General features: G+C 34.2%; 1 protein-coding gene across 1 annotated transcript in view; it reads left to right on the top strand.

Moving 5' to 3' along the window:
* LOC149781517 (uncharacterized) overlaps nt 1-23,548 on the top strand; it is a 98,672-nt gene that overhangs the window by 20,804 nt on the left and 54,320 nt on the right. The window contains exons 4-6 of the mRNA XM_089935599.1: nt 1,723-1,827; nt 6,811-6,906; nt 15,143-15,294. Coding sequence (XP_089791725.1) covers nt 1,723-1,827; nt 6,811-6,906; nt 15,143-15,294 — 353 coding nt within the window. The remainder of the gene's footprint in view (nt 1-1,722; nt 1,828-6,810; nt 6,907-15,142; nt 15,295-23,548) is intronic.

Below are 23,548 nucleotides of genomic sequence, written 5' to 3'. Positions count from 1 at the left end.
TACTATCATACAAAACATGTTTCTTGATAGCCTTAGCTTCAGCATGCAGGGTGAGCGAGTTACATGCCCATTCCAGTGACCCGAACTTTCTTCAGTTCAGATCAGATGGTTCGGTGGTCCTCCTGACGCAACCAGGCTTTGTAGCCAAAAATAGGTTACCATCCACTGGCAATCAAAGAATCATCATTCACTCGCTGTCTTCCATAGATAAGGCAAGAGCAGCAGCCATGCAAGATCCTGTTCATGCACTCAGGCACTATTTAAAACGCACAGAGGCATGTTGGGACACACGTAAGCACCTCTTTCTTCCGTCAAAGCTGGTAAACGGGATATCACCCCTCAAGCCCTTGCTTCATGGGTGAAGTGGGTTATACGCTCAGCATACTCTGAGGTCTCACAAGATCAGAGTCGCCTCATGAAGATTACAGCTCATGAGATTAGAGCAATCTCGGCGAGCCTTGCATTCGAACGCAATGTTTCGATCCGAGATATAATAGAAGCTGTTGGCTGGCATGCAGAGTCAACCTTCTCCAGTTTTTATCTCAGAGATTTGGCTTCGCAGAGGCAAACCTTGAATCTGGTAGGTCCGGTGTCGGCAGCCCAGATGACCACCAGACCCATTTAAAACAATCAGCACAGCCTATCAGCTTCGCTGGATTCGCCAGTGATATTTCATAGGTAAGAAGATTTCAATATCTATCTTCTTAACTGTATATAGGGGTCACATATAACGGGACCCTAGGCTGTGTTGCTGATGAAATTAGGAGAACGGGTTATCGTTCAAATGGGGAATCCAGCCATCATTCCCTAGAAGGTACCCGGAGTGGATCTATGATGCTCAGCATTCCCTCCTCCTATTACTTATTCTCATAACGTTAATGTGATCGGGGAATGTATTTGAAGGAGAAAGCAAATTTTTAGTAAATTGTGTTTCTCCGAAAATACTTACCCGATCACATTACTTAAAAACCCTCCCAACCACCCCGCTATGCGAACATCCTCGTATAATATATATCACTCAGCTTAAAAAACTAGTGACACCTGGCAGTAGCAAGGGGAGGTAAGGGGCAAGAGTTATTGCCCTTTGGTCTATATGAGAGAGACCGAAAAGATGAATTTTTGTCTTTTAGTAGGGCTAGATTCGAGAGGTAGCAGGCTTATATCCCTAACGTTAATGTGATCGGGTAAGTATTCTCGGAGAAACACAATTTACTAAAAATTTGCTTTCTCCTTCAAAAGTGGACCATATATTGGATGAAGAGCTTGAAGGCTTATATGTGGCTCTATTATTTTAAATAAATCATGATAATTTCTATATTCAGTTCACAGCTTGGAGAGAGAGGGAGGGAAGGAGTGAGGGATGTGAGTGGAGTCTGAAAAATGTGATGCAGGATATGACATAGTTAAAAGTGAATTTCATTATTTTAATTTGAACCGATTTGGGAAAAGAAGTAAAATTAAGAGAAACGGTATGTAGGTCATGGACTACATGAGTGGGTGCAGGCAGCCTGTACATCATGAATATATAATATCAAAAGCTAGTGATTTCATTGTGAGCTAAAAGCAACTGAATACATTGTACTGGTTGTGAATCCTTTATTTGTAGAATTGCAGTAGATAGAGGTATACATGACTGCTCATTTTCTTTAAAATTTTGGATACAAGCTACATCAAACAACTGATACTGGACAGGAAGTTCTATTTTATTTTTACCATTTGCAGCTGGTACCCCCATTGGATATGATAGATGATCCAATGAATTGTGTCACAACGAGGTTCATGAGGCAGTCCACAAATAAGTTTCGATGTCCCATATTTTGTTTGGCTGTAAGTATTCCTTTATTGCCTTTACCCATCTCATAAATATATTATTATACATGTGTTGAAGAGACTGGATATTAAGAATTTTTTAAGAAAGCATTTAATTTTTTGTCAACATGCTCAGAAAGAATAAAGGTTATTGTGATGCGGACCGATCACCATTTGTCAATGCATTTGTTGGTTTGCCTCTTCCTTTTCATTATTGTGCATATTTGCAACAAATCTGGCAATATACTCCTACCATTCATTGATGCTGTATGAGAAGTTTAACATAATGCACTGGCAGATCAGTCTGTTTTTTTCTACTTATAAAATTTGTAACAAGCTGTGTAGACATAGATCTGTTGGAACATTCAAACATGCCAACTCTTGATTTTGCCAAAAGTTTTATGAAAATTACTCTTAAAATATGGACTTGCTGATTAAAAGTATAAATTATGGAAATACAATCGTGGTAAAATCTGGATACTGGCATGTCCATGTTTGTTTCTGATCTGGGACTATATTTTGTGATGCAAAATGTCTGCATTATATATATATATATATATATATATATATATATATATATATATATATATATATTAAATGGCATGTAACAAGTGAGTGGTCATGACGAATGGACAGTAAACATTTTAAAAAGGTTTAATAGTACACAAGAATAAAATGGAATATTCAGATTCTGGGGGGGGGGAAAACAGAAGGGTAACAGTTACATTTAGTGGACATAATGTGTTGGTTTAAGTATGTCACATGGTAAGAAATATAACTGCCGTCATCGTTGCTTTTATAATAATAAAAAAAAGGATTACATCAAGTTGAGTGGTAGCAAGAAGCCATTTAGCTCCATATGGTTTGGAACTGCAGTGTGTGAAACTGTTCTTTAGGTAATTAGGGTTAAAAGTAAACTTTACAAACTTTATAGTTGAACATAATGTTTACCCTCGTTACATCAGTCTTGAATCACACTTATGGACTTTTAAATGCATGTTTTCCAGTTTTACAAAAGCAATACATTATATTTTGTTACACATTACTGAAAACTGGCTTAACATATGGGGAAAAAATTGACTGTCTGACTGATTAAGTCTTGATAGGGTTAGCAGGTCTACACATAGTGTGATGGTAGAGCTGAGTCTTTTCATTTGGACTAAATTTAGACGTGAGTATATATGGTAAATGTCTTAATATAAAAGCGTGGTTGTAGCAATTTAATACACACTTCCCACTTTAATTCATGTAGTATTTGAATGCTAATCTGCAAACCAACGTTCAATCTAGTCAGCAAATAAATGTTTTCATATTTCCTGTGATGAGCTATTTTTGTGACTGCTGTTTAAATTTTTTGTCAAAAATGTTTTTGTTCAGAAAATCTTAAAAAGTTCAAGAAATTCAATGCTTTAGGACTAATTTTCATTGTTTCCTGAATCATAGGTATATAAAAAAAATAACAAATGCATGTTATAACAGGTTTCTTTAATTTGTTGACAACTGGTGGTGAAATGATGCAGGTTTTATGGTTATATTTGGAAATTTCTAAGTAACAATTATTTCAAAATTTTACAAACACATGCTGTCTCTGTCTTCTCTCTCCCTCTCTCTCTGTGTAACTATAACTCTACCCCTCCCTCAGGGCTACAAAAAACTAATATCTCTTGGACCCTCCTATATTTGGCAAGTCAGATTGTCTCAGTGGGTGACTTGTCCATCAGTGAGTCATTATTTACTGAAGTGTTTCTGACAAGATTTTATTATATAAGACTGAAGCCATCATGGACCACATTTGATCCCTTTTTTACTGTTAACACATCATATACTGCTTTTGGCCTTAAATATCTAGATTAAAGTTGTAATCAGTTGACAGCTGGTTGTGTACACATGTTAGCCTTAATGCCATAAACTATTATACAAATTGCCTCAACTGTTGGAATGTTTCTGATCCCCAGTAGACTGGTTTTGGCTGATTTATGTAATGTGTGGATAGAACATGTAAAATACCATGTTTGTTTTTTCTTTCCATTTTTTCTTTTTTTATATTTTTTTAAAATAAAAAGTCGGATAATATTCAAAAGCAGTATATTTCAACTATAAAATGGTATGTAGGTGGACTTCAAAACAGCATTTATGTCCTACCACCTGTAGATTATATATTTAGTAAAGTTAAATGAACACTAAAATTAAAGGTAACCCATGCAGTCAGTTGGCCCATTCATGGGTGACATGGTTGGCTTTGTACACATAGTAGATACAGGTAAATAAGGTAAATAGACAATCCTGTTAAGGATAAAGGGCATACATGGTGATAAATAATAATCTACTAGTCTTTCAAAATTTTGGAAACAAAATTCTGCATTTTATCAACATGATTGACAAGTCTTTTTGTTGCAACAAACCTGAAAGGTACTTAAATTAGAATACAGGAGGGGCCTGATATGAAATTTGAGGGCCCTGGTCAGCAGGCTATTCAATATTTTGAGCACTCCATGAACCAATATTTTTCCAGCTTTTAGGGAAAAGTTTTAAATATTGAATGACCATTGACCCTAATAAAAAGGGTTGTAACTTTTGTCTCTTCTCAAAGATGAACTTTAGAGATGGTTTTATTCACATGCAAATAGATGAAGCTCTATTCCTGTGACACTAAAGGTGGCTTTCAATTCTGCAGCAATAACAACTATTTGTCCCATCATCAAGCAACCAGATTGCTTTGATTGTCTTCCATAATGATAAAAACTGCATTTACATATTTACACCAGAGTTTCACTATCACCATGTTTTGGAGTACAGTGAGTATAAGTGAAATTAATGTTTGAATATTGATTCACATGATATTCCTATATCTAAACATTGCCTTCATGAAACAAAAGTTCAGTTTGCATAGACTGAGTGGTCAGTGTAGATGCATGCCATTGACTGCTTAAGGCAGGTAGAAAAAATGTTTGGGTAGCAAATACCTGACTATATAAGGTAGACGTCTATTCCATAGGAGATATTTATATTTATGAAATTTGTCAAGGGAAATTTTAAATTGACATCATGAACAGGTGACTGCTGAGTAAAGAGGACTGTTAGGACAGGTTTGACATGTGTATGTGTAGATCTAAATGAAAATAATGCTAAGCTGACAGCCAGTATGGTCACTATAGTAGCCAATTTAAAAATGTATTTGCTACTACTGCAGAATTGAAAGTCATATTTACATGGGATTTTGCTAGAAACTTGATGTTGTATCAAGTTGATGCTAAAAAAAATAGTGCTCAGAGATCTTGGAAATGCTTAATTATGCGTATTTTTGGATGCCAATTTTTGATCTGGGATGCAGAAAGTCACGAAGGCGAGAGTCCTCCGTACGCATGTAATAGGTGTGCGGCAAAATTCAAAGACTTTCCAGTCCTGCTTCAGCCACCAGTTTTGTTGGAAAATGTGTTGATCATTAGCTGTGCTGATATTTACAATGACAGAATTCAGTGACTGAAAGACCCCTATATACATACATGTTGCCATTTTATAAGAGTACATAAAAAAGAAAATGATGCAATAGCTGGGTGGCAAGTTCAAAGACTTTGACAGGCGACCAGGTGGGAAAATGTAGATATTTACAGCGATTGAATTCAGAGGCAGAAAGACCCAGAGATGTACATGTGATCATTTATAAAAGTACATCAAATAAACATCTTTAGCTTTCGTTATTGTGTTCATTTCCAAATGTTGTGGGATAAGCAGTGTACGTGACCTCAGAATCGAGACATGTTGAGACTTAGACAAAATGCCATTTGTAAGTGGGTGACAAGTCACCTAAAAATGTAAACTTAGCCTTCTGTTAGGAAAGCGAAAATGACTTGGCCCTGTAATTATTTAAAAGGTACATAGACTGACCATACCATATATTTTTTTTAATGCCCCTCGCCTTAGCCCGGTTAGTCCTAGTGTTGTAGTGAAATGTATTCATCAAGGCATCAGTAGTTAGGCCTAGTTTTTATATCAATTACATTGACAAACAAACTCTTGCCCATTCACAAGCATTATGTTTTGATAGCTGATTGTCCATTAACCCTTTTCTGAGTAAGGTAGCAACTATCAATTTCCTGCATGCTATCTTTTGATGATAAAACATACAAACGTGTGTTTTAAGATCAGAATTGGTGATCTGGATATATATTAACTGCCTGTTATACACTATCTCATCATAAAATTAGTTTGAAACTGTAAGTGAACCAGTAGGCCTGATGGGAAATAATGGCGGACTCCGCTAAGTCTGGGATGTACCAGTTTATTAGATTGTCTGTTTTCTTAAATCATCGGGCAAATATATTCAGAAAAAATATACAAATTATTGAAACCAAAGCCTAGGTATTATTTTATTAAAGATTTAACTTTAAAATGCAAATTATATAGGTCAGAAACATATGGGACAATACGATGTTGTGGAATTGGTGAGATGCGCTTTAAGATATTAGCTGTTTTCTGACTTGACACATATTTGCAAAAATATGGGGAAAAATAGCAAATCAGATACTATTTATTTGCCTAAAATTACTACAAGTATGTATACAAATAAATAAACCATAAATTTGTGATCCTGTCAATGGACTGTTGTAATGAAGCTATATTATAGTGAGTGATTACATTATAAACACCTCTCCATCAAAAAATAGATGCACTTATGTCTGTGTTGATTCTGTAGGAAAGAAGGGACAGCAGCTGTTGATGGTGGGACTCCTGTTTTTACCAAAATGGGAGACCTAGACTCCTAGTTTTAAAATCCTAGCGAGACCTCTGGTGCTAATTGGATATCTAATAGTTCAAACAGTAGTTAAAGAGAAGCAATTGATTTGAGTTCATGGATATTTTGGTTCTGACATTATAGCATCAGTTCCTTGTATTGTCTCATGCTTGTAGATGTTGGAATTGATTTTGCAGGTGTTTTTTTTTTAATTGCAGATTTACTTATTCGATTTATTTATATAATTTGTGTAATTTCATGTTTTGCAGTGGACCCCAGAGGGTAGAAGATTGGTGACAGGTGCTTCTAGTGGAGAGTTTACTCTGTGGAATGGACTGACCTTTAACTTTGAAACCATATTACAGGTACAGTAGCAGCTATAGTCATGTCTTTTGCCAGCTACAAACAGTGCTGTTGCTTTACAGGGTTAAAAGTTAAATCTCCTTAAGGTGTAGTTTGTTACCTTTTCCCTGACTGCCTTAAGATAATAAGAAACTTAGAAAGTAAATCTAAAAACTTTCATAATCATTGCACTTGAAGTAAAAGTGTAAAACAAAACAGGAATTGTGCACATTTTAATTTTCAAGTGTAAAAATGTTCTTTGTTGTCAATTATCAGTTGCATCCATTACAGTTGGTCAGCACTACACTCTTGAGTTTGTCATTATCGGTAAACCCATGCTGTGTAATTTCTCTGTCCCTTACATTATGTAATCACATTTCATTAGGGTAACTTTCTTTGCTGCCTCCAAATTATGCCCACTAGGAAAGGTGGATTTTTTTCCATCTATATATTAGATAAACAAAGGAAAGCAACTCTTACAGGTTAACTCCCCTTTTCTGGTTTAACGAATTACAAGAAGACAAGTTGATTATACAGACAATTCAGTCCTTGTTTATACAACAGTATATACTTTTGAAGGTCTTTTGTCAAAATTTAAATCAACCCTTTTGAACATGTTTTTAAATGATGGATTTTTAACCAGATCATCTTAAGGCGATTAGTGTATTTGATAAATCTTGCTTGGGATTTTATTGGCACAGATAAATTCAGGGTTAAACTCTCTTTGTTACAAGACAAATTCTAATTATTTGCATTTTTTATATTATTTATTCTATAATAGGAAATGTTTGCTTTCTATAAGATGCTCATATTTATTGCTATAGAATTCTTTAGAATTAAAGGTTTGAAAGGAAGCCAAATTAATTTATGTTCATGATGCTGTTCCCACTTAGCTACATAATGCAGGTCAGCAAAATAAAGATAGAATTTTTATTTTGTACATTGAAATGACTTTACATGCCAATTTATCGGAATACAGTCGTGTGATACATTTTGTGGTTTTGTACATGATCATCTTTTCTGACTTAGATGTTTTGGAGAATCTTGAAAGAAAACCATCTTTAGATTTAGAAAATGCATGTTTTATAAAATAAAATGTTCTTTAATTCCATTCAGTAATGGCCATATGTGAACCTTTAAAAAATTAATTTCGTCCTGGAAATTTATCTTCAAAAAGTGGGGGAACCATGTAAATACCTTTACCTGTAGACTTTGAAAATAATTGATTATTTGAGAGTATTCTAATTTTTCACTGTATTGAAGGCTGCTCTCTCCCAGTGGCTGTTCATGACTTTTATGAAAAAAGTTTCTTTCTTCAGACTTTTTAAAGAATCGATTATCAAGTACCAGCTGAGGAGTGACATTTGTACTTTGATGTAAGCTGCAACACTTGTTAACAGTCGCCCATCAGGATGGTGTTTAGTTTTATTTATTTGCACTGATGTTTCAAAAGAAAATTAACTTCTGAATGATGTTTTTGTTGATTGTGCAAAAACTAATTTTGGATTTGTAATATGAACTGAGAAACACATTGGGTGTAAGATGTGATATTTTTGTGGACAATTGGTTCCTAGTGATATTTATATAAAACTACAGGTTTATATGGTCTTTGAAGGTCTTTGACAGTTTGGGAAAAATAAGGTAACATTTTCACGGCCTTGAAAGTTTGGGAAAATTAAGCAGATTACCCTGAGGTCTTTAAAAGTTTTTGAAATTTGAAATAAACCCAAACATATTAATTTTTTTCCACAATCACAAATTGAATTGTCCAAGGATGTTAGATTCGGATGCTGTAGAGTTTTCCTGGTTTCTTTCTGTTGATGACCCCGTTCAGTTTCATTTCATCATTAAACAATATTGTAGTATTTTGCATTCGTTGTTTTCTCATATAACATAACTTGTATCAAAATGTTTGCGAAAATATGTCTTGGAAATCTATGTTTGTGGTCTTTGGAAGTTTGGGAGAAGTCTTTGAATTTATAATTCAGAATTCTGTATGAATCCTGAATTAATCATATATCAGTCTTATTCTCCCAATTAATCTTTCAACATGGTGCATATAATGTGAGTATATCATTGCAGCACAAAGCTACGAAGTTTAGGAAAGGTGTATTGTACTACATGCTTTTTTTTTTAAATGCATTTTTCTTTATAATGAGATATGTTTATTACTGCAAACATACATGAGAGGGGGTTTTTATGCACCATAACCTTTGATAGTCATTAGCTGTAGATTATATCACAAACTCAGAAATGAGTCAAATGAGTGAATATGTGACAATATTCGTGATGACCATGAAGTTAATATGAACGGTTCAAGATAAACAGAAAATAAGTGGAATTTACAATTTTTGAAACCAAACCCTTATCCACCTCTAAGTTAGTAGTAGTTAATAAAGTTCTACTAGGGATACCTGTTTAAAGCTGTGAAAAATAAGAAGGCAAATATTAATAGCAACTAGAGCTAGAATTTGATGGCCTTGGCAAACGTGTTTTAGCAATTTGGGCCACATACAAGGCATTACTGATGATAATGATGTGTTCAGCTTCTACATAGTATAGAACAAGCTAAACAAGGGCAAAATAAATCGATATGAGCAAGAGGAAATTCCACCTATAAAGTGGAACCTGGCTATAACGTGCTAATTGTGATCCAAAAAATTGGATCACGTTAATAGCGGGGTCGCATTAATGCTGGGTTTTACAGTATTTTACTTTTTCAGAGAACAATGCATTGGTACATATACGTTTATTCATGTCTAATGTAATCATGAATAGGGTTTCAACACCATTTACTATCGTGCCATCATGGCATGCAGTTCATTCATAATGCATGTAATTCCATTGAAAAATTGCACACAGATTTAAAATATTCAATTTTGTCACAGATCATTGTGTCTGAATTCAGCATCTAATACATAGCATGAACAGAGTGTTAACAGTTTGCTTACCATCTGATATCACACCATCATGGCATGCAGTTAATCCATAATACATGTAATTCCATTGCAAAAATTGCATACATATTTAAACTATTCAGTAATTTTGTCACAGATCATTATGTGTCCGAGTTCAGAGGGAAAAATTAACAGCAGAATTAGGTTAATGCACGGTTCATTGCATTCCAGGGTCTGTGAACGGTGTCTGTACAAATTTCATACTCTAAAACTTTCTCATATGCGTTTCTATGTACCTTTATCCATTGTAAATTCTCAATAATTTACACTTGTATCATTTGAACGACTATAGCAAGATTAATTAACAAACAACACATGCTTTCAGCGTGCATATAACTGTTCAGATTTTGTTAATATTGAAACATATGAAAAATACTTTTATTAAGATTTTTAAGCTGAATGTATGTACAATTTCTTACCCTTTCAATTTCCAGCTAATAAAATAGACATTATTTACTGGTCAGCTGATTGTATCTAATAACACCACCAAGCCCAGCAAAAGATATGTTGGCGGCTTTCGTTTTTTGATGTTTATTAAATTGTCAGAATCTTTTATCAACCACTGCATTGTCTACTGCATAGTTGTGGTTTACGAAAAAAATACACATACATGTATTTAAAATTTCAGGAACCACGCCTTGATCATAATATATTCAAATTCATACATGAACTCTTCCCTAAAATGATAATAAATTTTTTATATACTATTTCACATAGTTTGAAGAAAAAAATGTGCAAATGAATATATGAAATTTCGTGAGCCATGCCACAACCGCGTTATATCCTAATTTGTGTTATCGTGGGGCGCTGTATAAAGTTAAAACCAAACAAATTTACAAAACTGTTGGCTATTTTTATGATACAGTAAATACAATCATATCTACCGCAGATACACATTTCACAACTAAGTTTGAATAATTGTAGGCATTCTAATTGAACAGCAAAAGATGATGATATGAGGAATCTCCAGGAAAAATCAACTGAAAAAGCAATATGGACAAAATTTAATTGCCATTTAGGTGATTATTGTCATAATTGTAGTACTTTCACATTGCTGGCCAAACCTGGTGTAAATGCTCATTTAGATTAATGTTCTTTGGCAACAAAATGTATGTTCTTTTTTTGTATTCACATTAACTTTATAAAAAAGCAAATTAGAGTCAAAATGTAACAAATTAGTAACTAAACTGACTATTTGCTTGAAATTTAGTGGTAGTTTGCAGTATTTGTCTTGTGGATTGAAAGAAAATACTAAATAAACTGCATCTGCATTATCAGAAAATAATACAGGTTCAATCTCCTGATGAAAATATTTAAGTGATGACATTTTTTCATCACTTTCATCTGTCCATTCAGAAATGTTACATGTAAACTCATCATATGACCAAACCAGCAATCCTAAGTATTTTTGATTAGCTGTTGGTTATAGAATTGAGTGTTGAGTAATGGCCCAGTTGCAAGATTGAATATAGATTTACACAACAAAAAAGGTAAATCTGTAAGTGACTGGCCTTTTAATTTTATATGGCTAAATTATTATTTCCGATTGTTACTGTACTTTGTTATTATTTCATTCAATACAATATAAGTTTGTTTCAAGGTAAGCAAGGAATGGTGTAGTGATGTTTTTTTATACCACAATAAGACAATAGTTTTCAAGCATTTATCCCCCATTCACCTTAGAAACTTAAATGGTCTTTCCCTAATAAAGACTTGGCTTCAGTGGATGTTCAGCGGAAATCAAGACAGTGACCATTGTACACTGTTATTAAATGTTAGCATCAGAAGATGTCAATTTCAGCTTGGGAAATGTGCATTTCTATCACACTAATAACTTGGCTTATTGCACTTAATACATTTGGCTCAAATTATGGTCCAGTCATTAACAACACAAGTTTTAATTATTGACATTTGAATAGTCAGTGGACAAAGACCACCCATGGAGAGACAAGACGTCATGCATGAGTTACAATCAGATACTATTTCAAGCATCAAGTGATCTTAATTTCTATCAAATATATTGGCCAATAAAAAAATAAAAGTAAAAAAGTCTCATCTATTCAGTACATTTAAAGAAGGTTGATTTACTTCTTGTGCAGTATGTTTACAATTTTACTTTATTGCAAGATATCTGAACAAACTTGCACCCTGACTTGACGAGAGGCACACCGTATTGATCTTGAACCCTGTAAATTTATTTTGTTGTTTACACATGAAAAGTTGTCATCTAAGCTTTAGACAGTTCCAGTTGACAGCCACTTTTGTTTAGAAAAAAACAACAAAAACAGGAACAAATTCTGAATTTATGAATCACGTAATGACCCAGTCACGAATATACAGACCTTTCGAATTTTAACTACATGTACACTGCAAGGGACTGGCTATGTAATTTTTGAGGCTATATTGTTCTTTCCCACCAGGATACTTTTTGGTTGTTTCATTCATCATAGATAAATTTATTTCGATAAGAAAAGGAATAGCATGGTGTCCTTTTTATTATACAAATCTCAAGTTTAAATCATCCTTTTATAATCCTGCGATTGGATGTCAGAAGAAATAGTACAAGTTATTACTGAGAAATCATCAGGGCCCACACCCTGTAAAAAAAAAAAAACATACACAACCACACAAATGTACAGTCACTTATCACTTGGAATTTGACTATCGCTGTATTCTTGCACACATTTATTGGGTATTGTGCACACTGAGTAATTAGACACAAACTTAAAATTTTTTGGTGCCCTTTCAAGGAAAGTTAAGGCTCTTTTAAATTTATGGAAAAAAACAACAAACCCCAACACTTGACCTGATTCAACCCTGCTTGTGCATTGGGAAAATATCAGAACTTATGCAATATTGTTTCACATCAATCAAATAGAAATGCGATTTTGTTGTAAAATGTTTGTTGTTTATTGATCATTATCATTCCTTTCACTGCAGAGAATGCAGTAATATTGAATTTCATACGATACTTTACAAAGTATATTGCATGAACTGCAACAGAAGTAAGGAAAGTAATGTGTCTACATTTCGATAACATAGTATTGACAGACTTTTTTAAAATATAAGATTTATTTCACTCAGTGTAGATCCATTTGCATTTTGTGAAGTTTGTTTCTTTTTAAGTAGAGGATTCTGTAATATTCTGTAGAATATATAACTGATTATTTTTTTACCATGATATTGTGTTTTTGTATTTTTCCTTATACACATGGATACAACCCTGCAGAATGCCTTAAATTTGTTGAACATTTAAGATTTGACAATGTTCCTCATCATTACCCATTTCAACAATACGCTGAGGTCAGATTAATTAGGAACAATTACCAAATATGTGCTGTTAATGACGGGACTATAATTCAAGCTCTAAGGTACAACACGCCAAGTCAGATGGCTTCATGTTAGAAATGCACCTGTCCCATGCTGAAATTGACATCTTCTAATGCTATTTTTATAACAGTGTTTACAATGGTCACTGTCTATTTCAGTAGAACATCTGCACAAACAAATTTTTTTATATGGTGAAGACCATTCAAGTTTCCAAAGGGTTATATTATTTGAAACAATTTTATCTTGTGATGGAGGAATTTTAAAAATTATTAATCAATCAGAAAGAACAATAAATTAAATGACCAGTCCCATAGGACAAATCATGTTTGCATTTAAGTGTAAATTAAGGTTTGAGGGGGGTAATAGAAGCAGTTGTCATAGGGAATTTAAATGTACATACCTCAAAGGATTACGATTCATGTTTAAGCAATAAGGATAACTTTGTACTGTTCCAGAGAAGATCAACAAGGTCTTTGATCAGATTTCTTTGAATAAATAAAAAGTATAAACTTATTGCAAAAGGTGTTAATCAACTTTTTATGAATGAAAAAGTGTAGTAGCATTGCAACTATGTTAACTCATTAACACCTGGAGGTTTTTGTCGTTTTCACCTGCAATTTGAGTAGGAAACACATTTTGAAAGCTATTTCTGAATACATTCTAATACATCGACTTCCAATAGATTTTATTTTTTTTGCTTAACGGACCCATCATTTTCATATTGAGACCACTCTTTATTCCAAATGCCCACCTTATCCTACTTTTTTGCAAAGGTTCACCTGTGTGCAGTTCAGACCGGTCTGCCTTAGATCTGAGGCCAAAAAGTATAAAATCTGGACATAAAATCAGATTCCGACCATGTGCAAATTTTTGGGTGAAAAAAGAACAGGTCCAAAAAATTATGTTTTTCCCTCTGTATTTTGTAGTGCTTCTAAAACGTCCAGATTATTTGGTATCATTGTAGAGCTACATCTGTCTACCTTTCTATAATACCACACACTTTAGTGTATCTTACATGACCTTGATGCTAGAGGGCTCTGCAGTAGGCTGCTAGCTCCATGCCATATAAACGTGGCACCAGGGATTAATGAGTTAATACATGTGTCATCTAAAATTTGATTTCGCATTAAGTCTACTACATAATCTTCATTACAAATATGAAATGTGTATAATCATCTGATAACGATGGATAAATTGGCACCTCTCTTTCTCTCTCTCTCTCTCTCTCTCTCTCTCTCTCTCTCTCTCTCCATAAACTTCTAAAGAGCATGCTTGCAGAGGTCATACAGAGTGAAAACGCCCATTTGATAAGAGACCATATCCACTCCGGGGTGGTCATCCTCGACAACACAGTGAGAAAGTGTGGTGTGCAGAGCAATTCCGAGCTGCAATGGCAACTCCATTAGGAAGTGCATAGAGATGTTGTAGGTTTTTTCCTTAATCCACTCCACTTTTTTTCTCCACCTGCACTGCGATGCATAGGGTTCCGAAAATACACATCAACTGTTCTGTATATAATGGTGCAAATCCACATAGAATGGTACCAAAAAAAGGAATTCATGGTACATAGTAAAGTTTTAGTCACTGTTCCTTTTTTCTATTTCATGGTTTCCATTGTTTGATAACATATCAAGGAGGTTTCATTGTTATTTATTATCAGCAATTGCTTGCAGTGACCTTTGAATTGGAAATAAACCATGATCAGACTTTCTTGTATTAGTTACAGATTCAGAAAGTTTGTGATTCATGTTTTGCGAGCCATGGGTACTATCTTTTATTATGGAACGATATCATCAACATTACAGGTTTGTTTTAAATGTTCATGTGAGAGATCTGATGCAGCAAAGTTCTTATTTTCCTTGTATTGCTTAAAATTTACTTTTTATTTATTTATTTATTTATTTATTTAATTTTTTGGGGTGAAAAATGGCTAGACCTCTACATTAATTGGGAGGTTACTTTCTGTTTACAGGCACATGACACATCAGTTCGGGCTATGGTATGGAGTCATAATGATCAGTGGATGGTTACAGGAGATCACATTGGATATATCAAGTACTGGCAGTCAAACATGAACAACGTCAAAATGTACCAGGGCCACAAGGAAGCCATTCGCTGCATCAGGTGGGCAGAGGACATGATGGAAATACATCATGACTCTCTTTTTGCTGATGGCAACAGCAGTAAGAAAGCCGTGATATCAGTTTATGATGTGTCATATTTAACTGCTATGTTTATGTTATACATGTTGACTGTGTTTATTCAGGGAGTTTATAATAATTTCAGATTTTTACAAGATTTGATAGCTTATTTTGCTTTTGTGGTCATTAGCAGATAGCAAAAGACACCTGATCTGGAAAATACTTCTATTTGACAAATTATACCATCATGGTATGTTTACGGTACATTGCATTCATCATCTCGGATGCAGAAATTGTAAACACTTTCAGGTAAACTACATTCTGAGGGTGCCTTTGGTACCTTGCAGTGGAAATATAACAACAGAGGGTACAGAATTTAAATTATGCCATGGGCTTGAACCTTCGTCATTAGCTTTACCTTTTTGCACTGTCATAATATATTTGACATGATACTGTTCCATTCATTGTTGGTTTACTCTCTTTCAAAGACAACTTGGGTTATGTGATACGCTAAGGAGCTTAACCAGGCAGCCATGAGATAGACTAGTTTTGGCTGTTTACAGACAGTAGAATAAATATCGAAAAGGGTTCAAGGACAAACCAGTAAGTGGTTAGATATTAAAGGTGATTGTTTAATGAGGTGACTGTTGAAGAAAGATGATTTCTGTTGGGAATTTTTTTAATGAGTAACCTGTGTGCCTCAAATAAAAAAGTACAGTTTTACTGTGACTGTGGAATCATGATACCAGTAAAGTTATACAGCAAATTTTATTCTTATTTATTTATAAAAGCTTGGGTTGTAACAAATCTAACATTGATCTGTTTATGTATACCTGTTGCTTATAGATATAACATTTAATGTTAAAAATTATTTCATTTTTCAAATGTGTTCTCATTGAAATAAGAAAGAATATACAATTTATGGTCAAGACATTGAATTCAGAAGAAATTAATAGTCAGTGCTTTTTGTGGCATAAAAAATAAAGGCAGTGCCCATTATGCTATAGATAAATAAAGGGCAATTCTTTTTTGAATGCTGTTGAGCAATAAAGGCAATGCCCACAATTATGCCAGAAATAAATAAAGGCAATGCCCATTGTGCTATAATAGAAAATGTTCAGTAGACAGATTATTATGTCCATTGTTACACATTAGAATACTATGGCAATTTCATGTGGACAAATAAAGGCATTTCCTATCATTATGTTGGATGGTGAAGGCTCCTTCCATTATTGTAACTTTGACAATTCATGGTTATATCCAGTTTTATAGAAGAAAGGCATTACCAAATGTGCCATTCAGAAATAAAGGCTGTTCCCATTTCTTGTTCTGTGATTCTGAGAAACAATGGAAATTTTTTATTAAAACATAGGCAGATAAAAATAGGAGCTATTGCCATTTAACAATGTCTGTGATAAAATGAAGGCAGTGTCTGTAGTGCTGTAAGGAAATAAAGGCAATGCCCATTATATTTTGTTTATTATTAAGTTTTTGAAAAGCAAAGGTAGTGGATTTGAGTCTTTTGTGCATTAGAGGTGATGTCCATTTTGCTCTGATTAAAAAGACATATCATTCAGGGTAACTGTCTTGGAAAACCATGATGCAAGTACATACCAAATTAATTGGCATCATTTTGGATGGGTTTAAGCTGCATTTCCTTCTGACAGAAAGCTATTTTGATTTGTTACTTTTCTAACAATAATTCTTTCATCCAGAATCAACCCAGATTTTCCTGAATGGTCTCTTTTTGTGTGTGTAGTATTCCACTTGCATTTACCAGTAGTTTATTTGCATGGCAATATCCTCTTGGACTTGTGCAAGTTTTGTGCTCAGTTTTTATGTTCATTACAGCCTTTTGAAGTAGGTTTTGTCGATCTTTGATGATGTGAATTGGTTAGTAATAGGTTGCTTCAGTCTCCAATTTAATTATTGATCACAGTTTTGGATGTCAATTCTAAAATAAGTCTCGAAATAGTACTGCTGGAATATATAATGGCTATGGATAAATAGATATACCATGTGTTCAGATATTCAAATTAACATGCAGAAGATGCTCACCAAAAGAAAAAGTGCACAAGGGACTAAAATAATGAAAAATAATACCATCACCATGCACCCTTGTTACATAGCAATTCTTTTTTTTTTTTCTTAACTGAAGTATTCTCATGATTTTGAAAGTGATTACCTGGCGGAGCAGTCTTCACATTATACACTGAAACATACATATTTTGTTCATGTTTGATAGGTTATTGGTCATCCTGGATAAAAATATCTTATGGTCAACAGGGTGCTCATTAAAGAAAATGTTGTAAATTCACACAAAAAATGCATGGATTTGGTATTGCCAGTTTCTCAGGCAACAAAAGTTTAGAGAGCATACATATAATTCTGCTTTGTTTTTGCATGCATTTGCCCAATCTATAAATAAAAAGTTTCATCTTTGTGACAGCACTGATTCATGTATATTGCTGTCAGAATGGGCAGATACATTGTAATCAAATTGAGGGACAGGCAGATACATTGTAATCAGACTGAAGAATGGGCAGATACATTGTAATCAGAATGAGAAATAGGCAGATACATTGTAATCAAACTGAGAAATGGGCAGATACATTGTAATCAAACTTGGGAATGGGCAGATACTTGGTAATCAGACTGAGGAATGGGCAGATACATTGTAATCAGACTGAGAAATGGGCAGATACATTGTAATCAAACTGAGGAATGGGCAGATACATTGTAATCAAACTTGGGAATGGGCAGATACTTTGTAATCAGACTGAGGAATGGGCAGATACATTGTAATCAGACTGAGAAATAGACAGATACATTGTAATCAAACAAGGAATGGGCAGATACATTGTAATCAAACTTGGGAATGGGTAGATATATTGTAATCAAACTGAGGAATGGGCAGATAGTTTGTAATCAAACTGAGGAACAGGCAGATACATTATAATTAAACTGAGAAACATGGAAGATACATTGTAATCAGACTGAGGAACAGGCAGATACATTGTAATCAGACTGAGGAATGGGCAGATACATTGTAATCAAACTGAGAAACATGGAAGATACATTGTAATCAGACTTAGGAACAGACAGATATATTGTAATCAGACTTGCAAATTGGTGGTTAAATTTTAATCAAACTGAGGAAGGGACAGATATATTGTAATCAGAATGAGGAATGGGCAGATGCATTGTAATTCAATGTGAAAATCAGTAGATAAATTGTAATCAAACTGTACAAAGATGCATTTATAAAACTAGAGCTCTCGGGGGATAGATGACGGAGACAAATATATCATTATAATGAATTTCATATAGTTACTGTGAATTTTATCCCTGTACCTTAATTAATGTGGTGACTAAAATGGATAGTTGAACTCTCTTGAATCTTAATCAACACTAGTAATTTGTGACTGTTTTGTAACTTAACAGTAAAAATAACACAACCTGCTTTCCCATAAGTGTCATTATACTATATTGTTTTTGTGATAATGTGTACATAAACACATTGCAAGTTTACTTAGATGGCACTTCTGTGAGATCTTTATTGGGCTTATCGTTTATTTTTACAGACTCCAAGTCAACTTGTACAACACTGTTTTTGGTAATCTCACTAGAGTTAAATATCTGGAAAGTTTGTTGACATGTATTATCAATTTATAATTTTTGTGCAAGAATATTTCACGTGGAGAATCAGAATTTTAATTTGACCCTTTTAAGTTTTTGTTTTCCTCACAATGAAAAATATTTGTAAGGAAATGCAGCTTTAACATTTTTATGTTTAAATAAACAACAATTCCCCTTTATGCCCCGTGCAGTATTTCAATGCTTTAATAGAACTTGCTGTTGCAAATACCTTGATATTATTAACCCCAGCTTTGGATTACAAGAGACAAATACCTACAGATAAAATCCATTTTATTAAGATACGATTATATCAAAGACTGTTCAGACCCGGGTACAAGTTTCTGATGAGATTATTCTGGGGTTTGTCTTCATATTTCTTAATAACTGATTGTGTCCGGTCAGTCATTAAGGAATGATACCACTGTATACATTAAATTAATAAAGGCACTGCCAAATATATTAATCAGAAGCCAAATACATGACAATACTAAAAGTTGGGTTAAGTTTTATTCAGAAAACTTTTGAGGATTTTGTGACAAAAAAGAGAGAAAAAATCCCATGACAGTACACGTCCCAAAAGCGATGCAACATGACATCACTGGTATGTGATAGAATGGGTTTATGGATGAATTTTATGCAAGCAGAATAATCTAATAAAGGAAGGGTCAAATTTTTATTCCTTGCTTACTATTGCAAACTGATGATAGGATCATTATACAGCTCTCCATTGTTATAAGGTTTCGTGATTTTGGGGGTTTAATACCATTTGTAACTCATGATACATGGTGATCAGTATGTTTGGTGGAGGAAGAGAATGAGAAAACATCAGGAAGACCCGCCTACTGATTGAAAGCTACTGGCAGGCTTTCTCACATATCCATAGGGGTCCAGTCAAGATTCGAACCCATTTGGATAGTTGAAATATGAGTGATCTGTAAAAGCTTACACCCTTGACACTCAGCCACCCAAGGTCCCTTGTTATGAGGCAGGAGTTGCAGACCACAACAGCTGATTACATTATATATCAAGCAGCCATATTATATGAAAACTCATGGATGAATATGTGAAGCGTTTTAAAGGGGGGGGGGGTCACAAATACAGAAAAAGCCAGTCCAAAAGAGCAGTAACATCTTTCATGCTCATAAGTATACATAGTTTTACTTAATAGTTAATGAGTTTATAGTGGGTTAATTCCCTGGAAATAATATTATTCTTCAGAATAGTGAGGTTTTCTTTGAATCTACATGTCTGTTTTTGACAAGTCTATATTTCATGATCATTACATAGGAATGAGGCAATGGTTTTTATAAATACCAGTCAATATTAATTCCTAATTGAGTCAATGCTTAGAACAGAGTAAATCCTATACCAGTCAATATTAATTCCTAATCGAGTCTATGCTTAGAACAGAGTAAACCCTATACCAGTCAATATTAATTCCTAATCGAGTCTATGCTTAGAACAGAGTAAACCCTGTACAGTCAATATTCCACTTGGAAAACATATTTTCCATCACTTTTCTTCTGCCATCACTATTTTTATGTATTAAAATACTTTTAAGCTTTGAAAGACACAAGTGATAATTACTTTTACGTCTTGTATTGTACGAGATCTGTTTAGAATTTTAAGATTGAAAAACTCCACTCATTTATATAGATGCCAGTGTATTGCAGCAATGCTAAACAACTGACCAAATTAGCTGTCATGTGTTTGCTTTCAATGGAGACTGATTTCTCAAACTGTGCTATAGCTATAGCAGTTCCCAAATGAAATGCAGATTCAGCACAGTGTCACTCAAACAACCATACAGTCACTTTTATACATCACTTTGGAAACCATAGCTACACAGGAATAACTTGCTGAAATACTTTAATTCTGCAAAATATCTGTAGGTTCCTGTATAAAATGTAACATAACTTTACTCTTTAAAAAGATCATATTTGCCATCCCGAAATGACAGCCCATACTGCTGTAGTATTGGCTGAATAGAGACCAGTGCAGATTGTAATAGCAAGATTTGGTTATGCTCAACCTAAATGAAGTGCCTAGATGAATTTTAATCGGATGAAAACTGGAAATAACACTGATTTTTCATATTTTTAGGTCACCTGGTAAAAACCTGTATATACATTAGACATGATGCTGCAACCATTATTCATCTATCCATTAGTTGACATTCATTGTTTTAACATCTCAAGATCCTCTGGGCCCATTTGGATAAAAAAAAAATTGTTATGAATGTTCCCAAAACTGTTAAGAGAGTGGCTTCCCTAGCAGTGGTGTGGCTTCCATAGCAACCACATTGAAAACCAGTTTTTAACTTCTTTTCCAGAACATTTGACTTAGTTTTAATAATACTTGGTTGGAATGTTTCTGTGCTCTCAATTTGGGGGTTATAGGGTCAGGGTCGGACTCGCTGAAAGAAGAAAAATTCTTTTAGCACAATAGTTCTCCATCATGTACAGTTTGCCAAGGTTTTTTGGGTAGCTCGTACTTGGAGTAAGGAAAAACAAAACCTTATCGATGTTAGTTCCAAAAGTCAAGGTTACTGTGACTGACAAAAAAAAAATTGGTCTCCACAAAAGAATATCACTTCTACATAGACCTCATCAGTACTTTGTGAATGGCTTGCACTTGTGGTAAGGAAGAAGACTTGATGCTGGGGTTAAAAGGTCAAAGTCACTTGATTGAAAGAAAATTGGTTGATTACAATAACAGTAATACATCACAGACCTGGACTATATTTTGTGTATGGCTTGCAGTTGGGATAAAGAAGAAGCATACAAGTTTCGGTCATGGTTACTGTAACTGAAAAGGAAAACATGATTTGAGCACATTATTTCCAGTCCTAGATTTACAGGAGTATAAACACAGGGTGGGCAAATGTGCAGTTTAAGACTTGTTTTCATTTTCTTTTATTTTCTAAACCCATTCATGGATTTTCATCATACATGGAATGAGTGGTAATAAAGATTAAATATTTATTTCTCCAACACTTCCTGAACATATAAGACCAGATTTTATTGGTAATATGCTAGCCTGAACAGCTCTCACATTCGCATGAAAGATTTCGCTACAGTGTCCAGTGCATTTGAGGTTACTTCAAATAGAAACATGGTTTTAAAAAATTGTCAGATTCCAGCAAATTCAGCTAGAGAACTGGAAACTCTCCAGATACAATGGTCACTTTTAAGGTCAAGTTACCTGCCTTACTACTATAACATTTGCTATGGCATGGCTGTCTTTTTATCTAGAATTACATTATGATGAAGGGCATTTTAACAATGGAGAGCTGTGTTGACTTTTTTTATATGCACTTACCTCCACAAAACATAATAGGTGGGATGCCTTTAATGTTGAAAAGAAGCATGTTGATTAGTCATCCAGAGGTCAAAGTCTATATCACTATGAATCAAAACAGTATAGGTGGCAGGCAAAGTCGGAAGAGTTTTACTTTTCTTTACACCTGCTATTGTCTCATGACATCCATCATACCAGCTGTATGTTTCATAGTTTGTTTCTTCACAATGATGAGTTTTCTGCCACCAGATATTACAAAACATTGAAAATGTCAGAATTTATGATCGCTGTGGCTGAAGAAAAAAAATGACATGGTTTCCACCCAATAATATTAGTTCTACTCACAAACTTGGACCAAAATGTGGCTGAAAGAAATGATGTGGCTTCCTCACAATAGTATTAGTTTTACTAACAGACCAGGACCAAACTTTATGTATTGCTTGCACGTGGCCTAGGAAGAAGTCTATTGATTTTTTGCTTAAAGTTTAAAGGCCAGGGTTATTGTGACTACGAAGAAAACAGTCATTTCTCCCAATAACTTTAAATTCTACATCACAGATCTGGAACGAACTTTGTGAATTGCTTGAATTTAGGCTAAGGATGAAACCTAATGATGTGGAGGTCAGAGATCGCAATGACTGAATGAAGAAGTTTCTGCACACACATTTCAGTTAGGAACCATGTACCTTCACCGAAGTTTGTGGTTGATAGTTTTATTTGGGGTCAAAAGTTTATGGTCAAGGTCATGAACTGAAAAAAAAATTGCTGTTGCATAAAAGTTTTATTTTAAGACCATGCATGTTGAGAAGAGGTTGTGGATGATAGTTTTATTTGGGGTCAAAAGGTTATTGTCAAGGTCATGAACTGAAGGGAAATTGATGTTGCATAATAGCTTTAGTTCTAGGCCAGCACATTGAGCAAAGGTTATTGAGGGATTGCTGGTAAGGTACAGAAGAGGCCAATTATATCTGGGGTCAGAGGTCATGGTCATTGTGGCTCAAAGATGAATGGGTTTTACAGAACAGCTTTTGTACTAGAGCAAGTTCCTTGATAAAAATTTTATGCTGACTTGCACTTAGGGATATAAAGAAACCAAGAGATTATGGCATCAAAACGGCAAGTTTATGATGAACTTTAAGATAAAATAGGGGTTTTGGCAGTGCTAGATTAGTTCAAGTCAGCACCTCTTGACATATGTTGAGATCACCAAGACCTTTCATTCAGTAGTCTTCAGTTTTGATCCATACATTAAGATAAATTGGGACACAATTTTAAATTATAGAATATTATGGTTTTTA

Source organism: Sinohyriopsis cumingii, chromosome 15 (assembly GCF_028554795.1).
Source record: "Sinohyriopsis cumingii isolate HCF-2022 chromosome 15, ASM2855479v2, whole genome shotgun sequence".
NCBI classification, from domain to species: Eukaryota; Metazoa; Mollusca; class Bivalvia; order Unionida; family Unionidae; genus Sinohyriopsis; species Sinohyriopsis cumingii.
The sequence above is the reverse complement of the archived record's forward strand: the minus strand, read 5'-3'. Positions and strand labels throughout refer to the sequence as shown.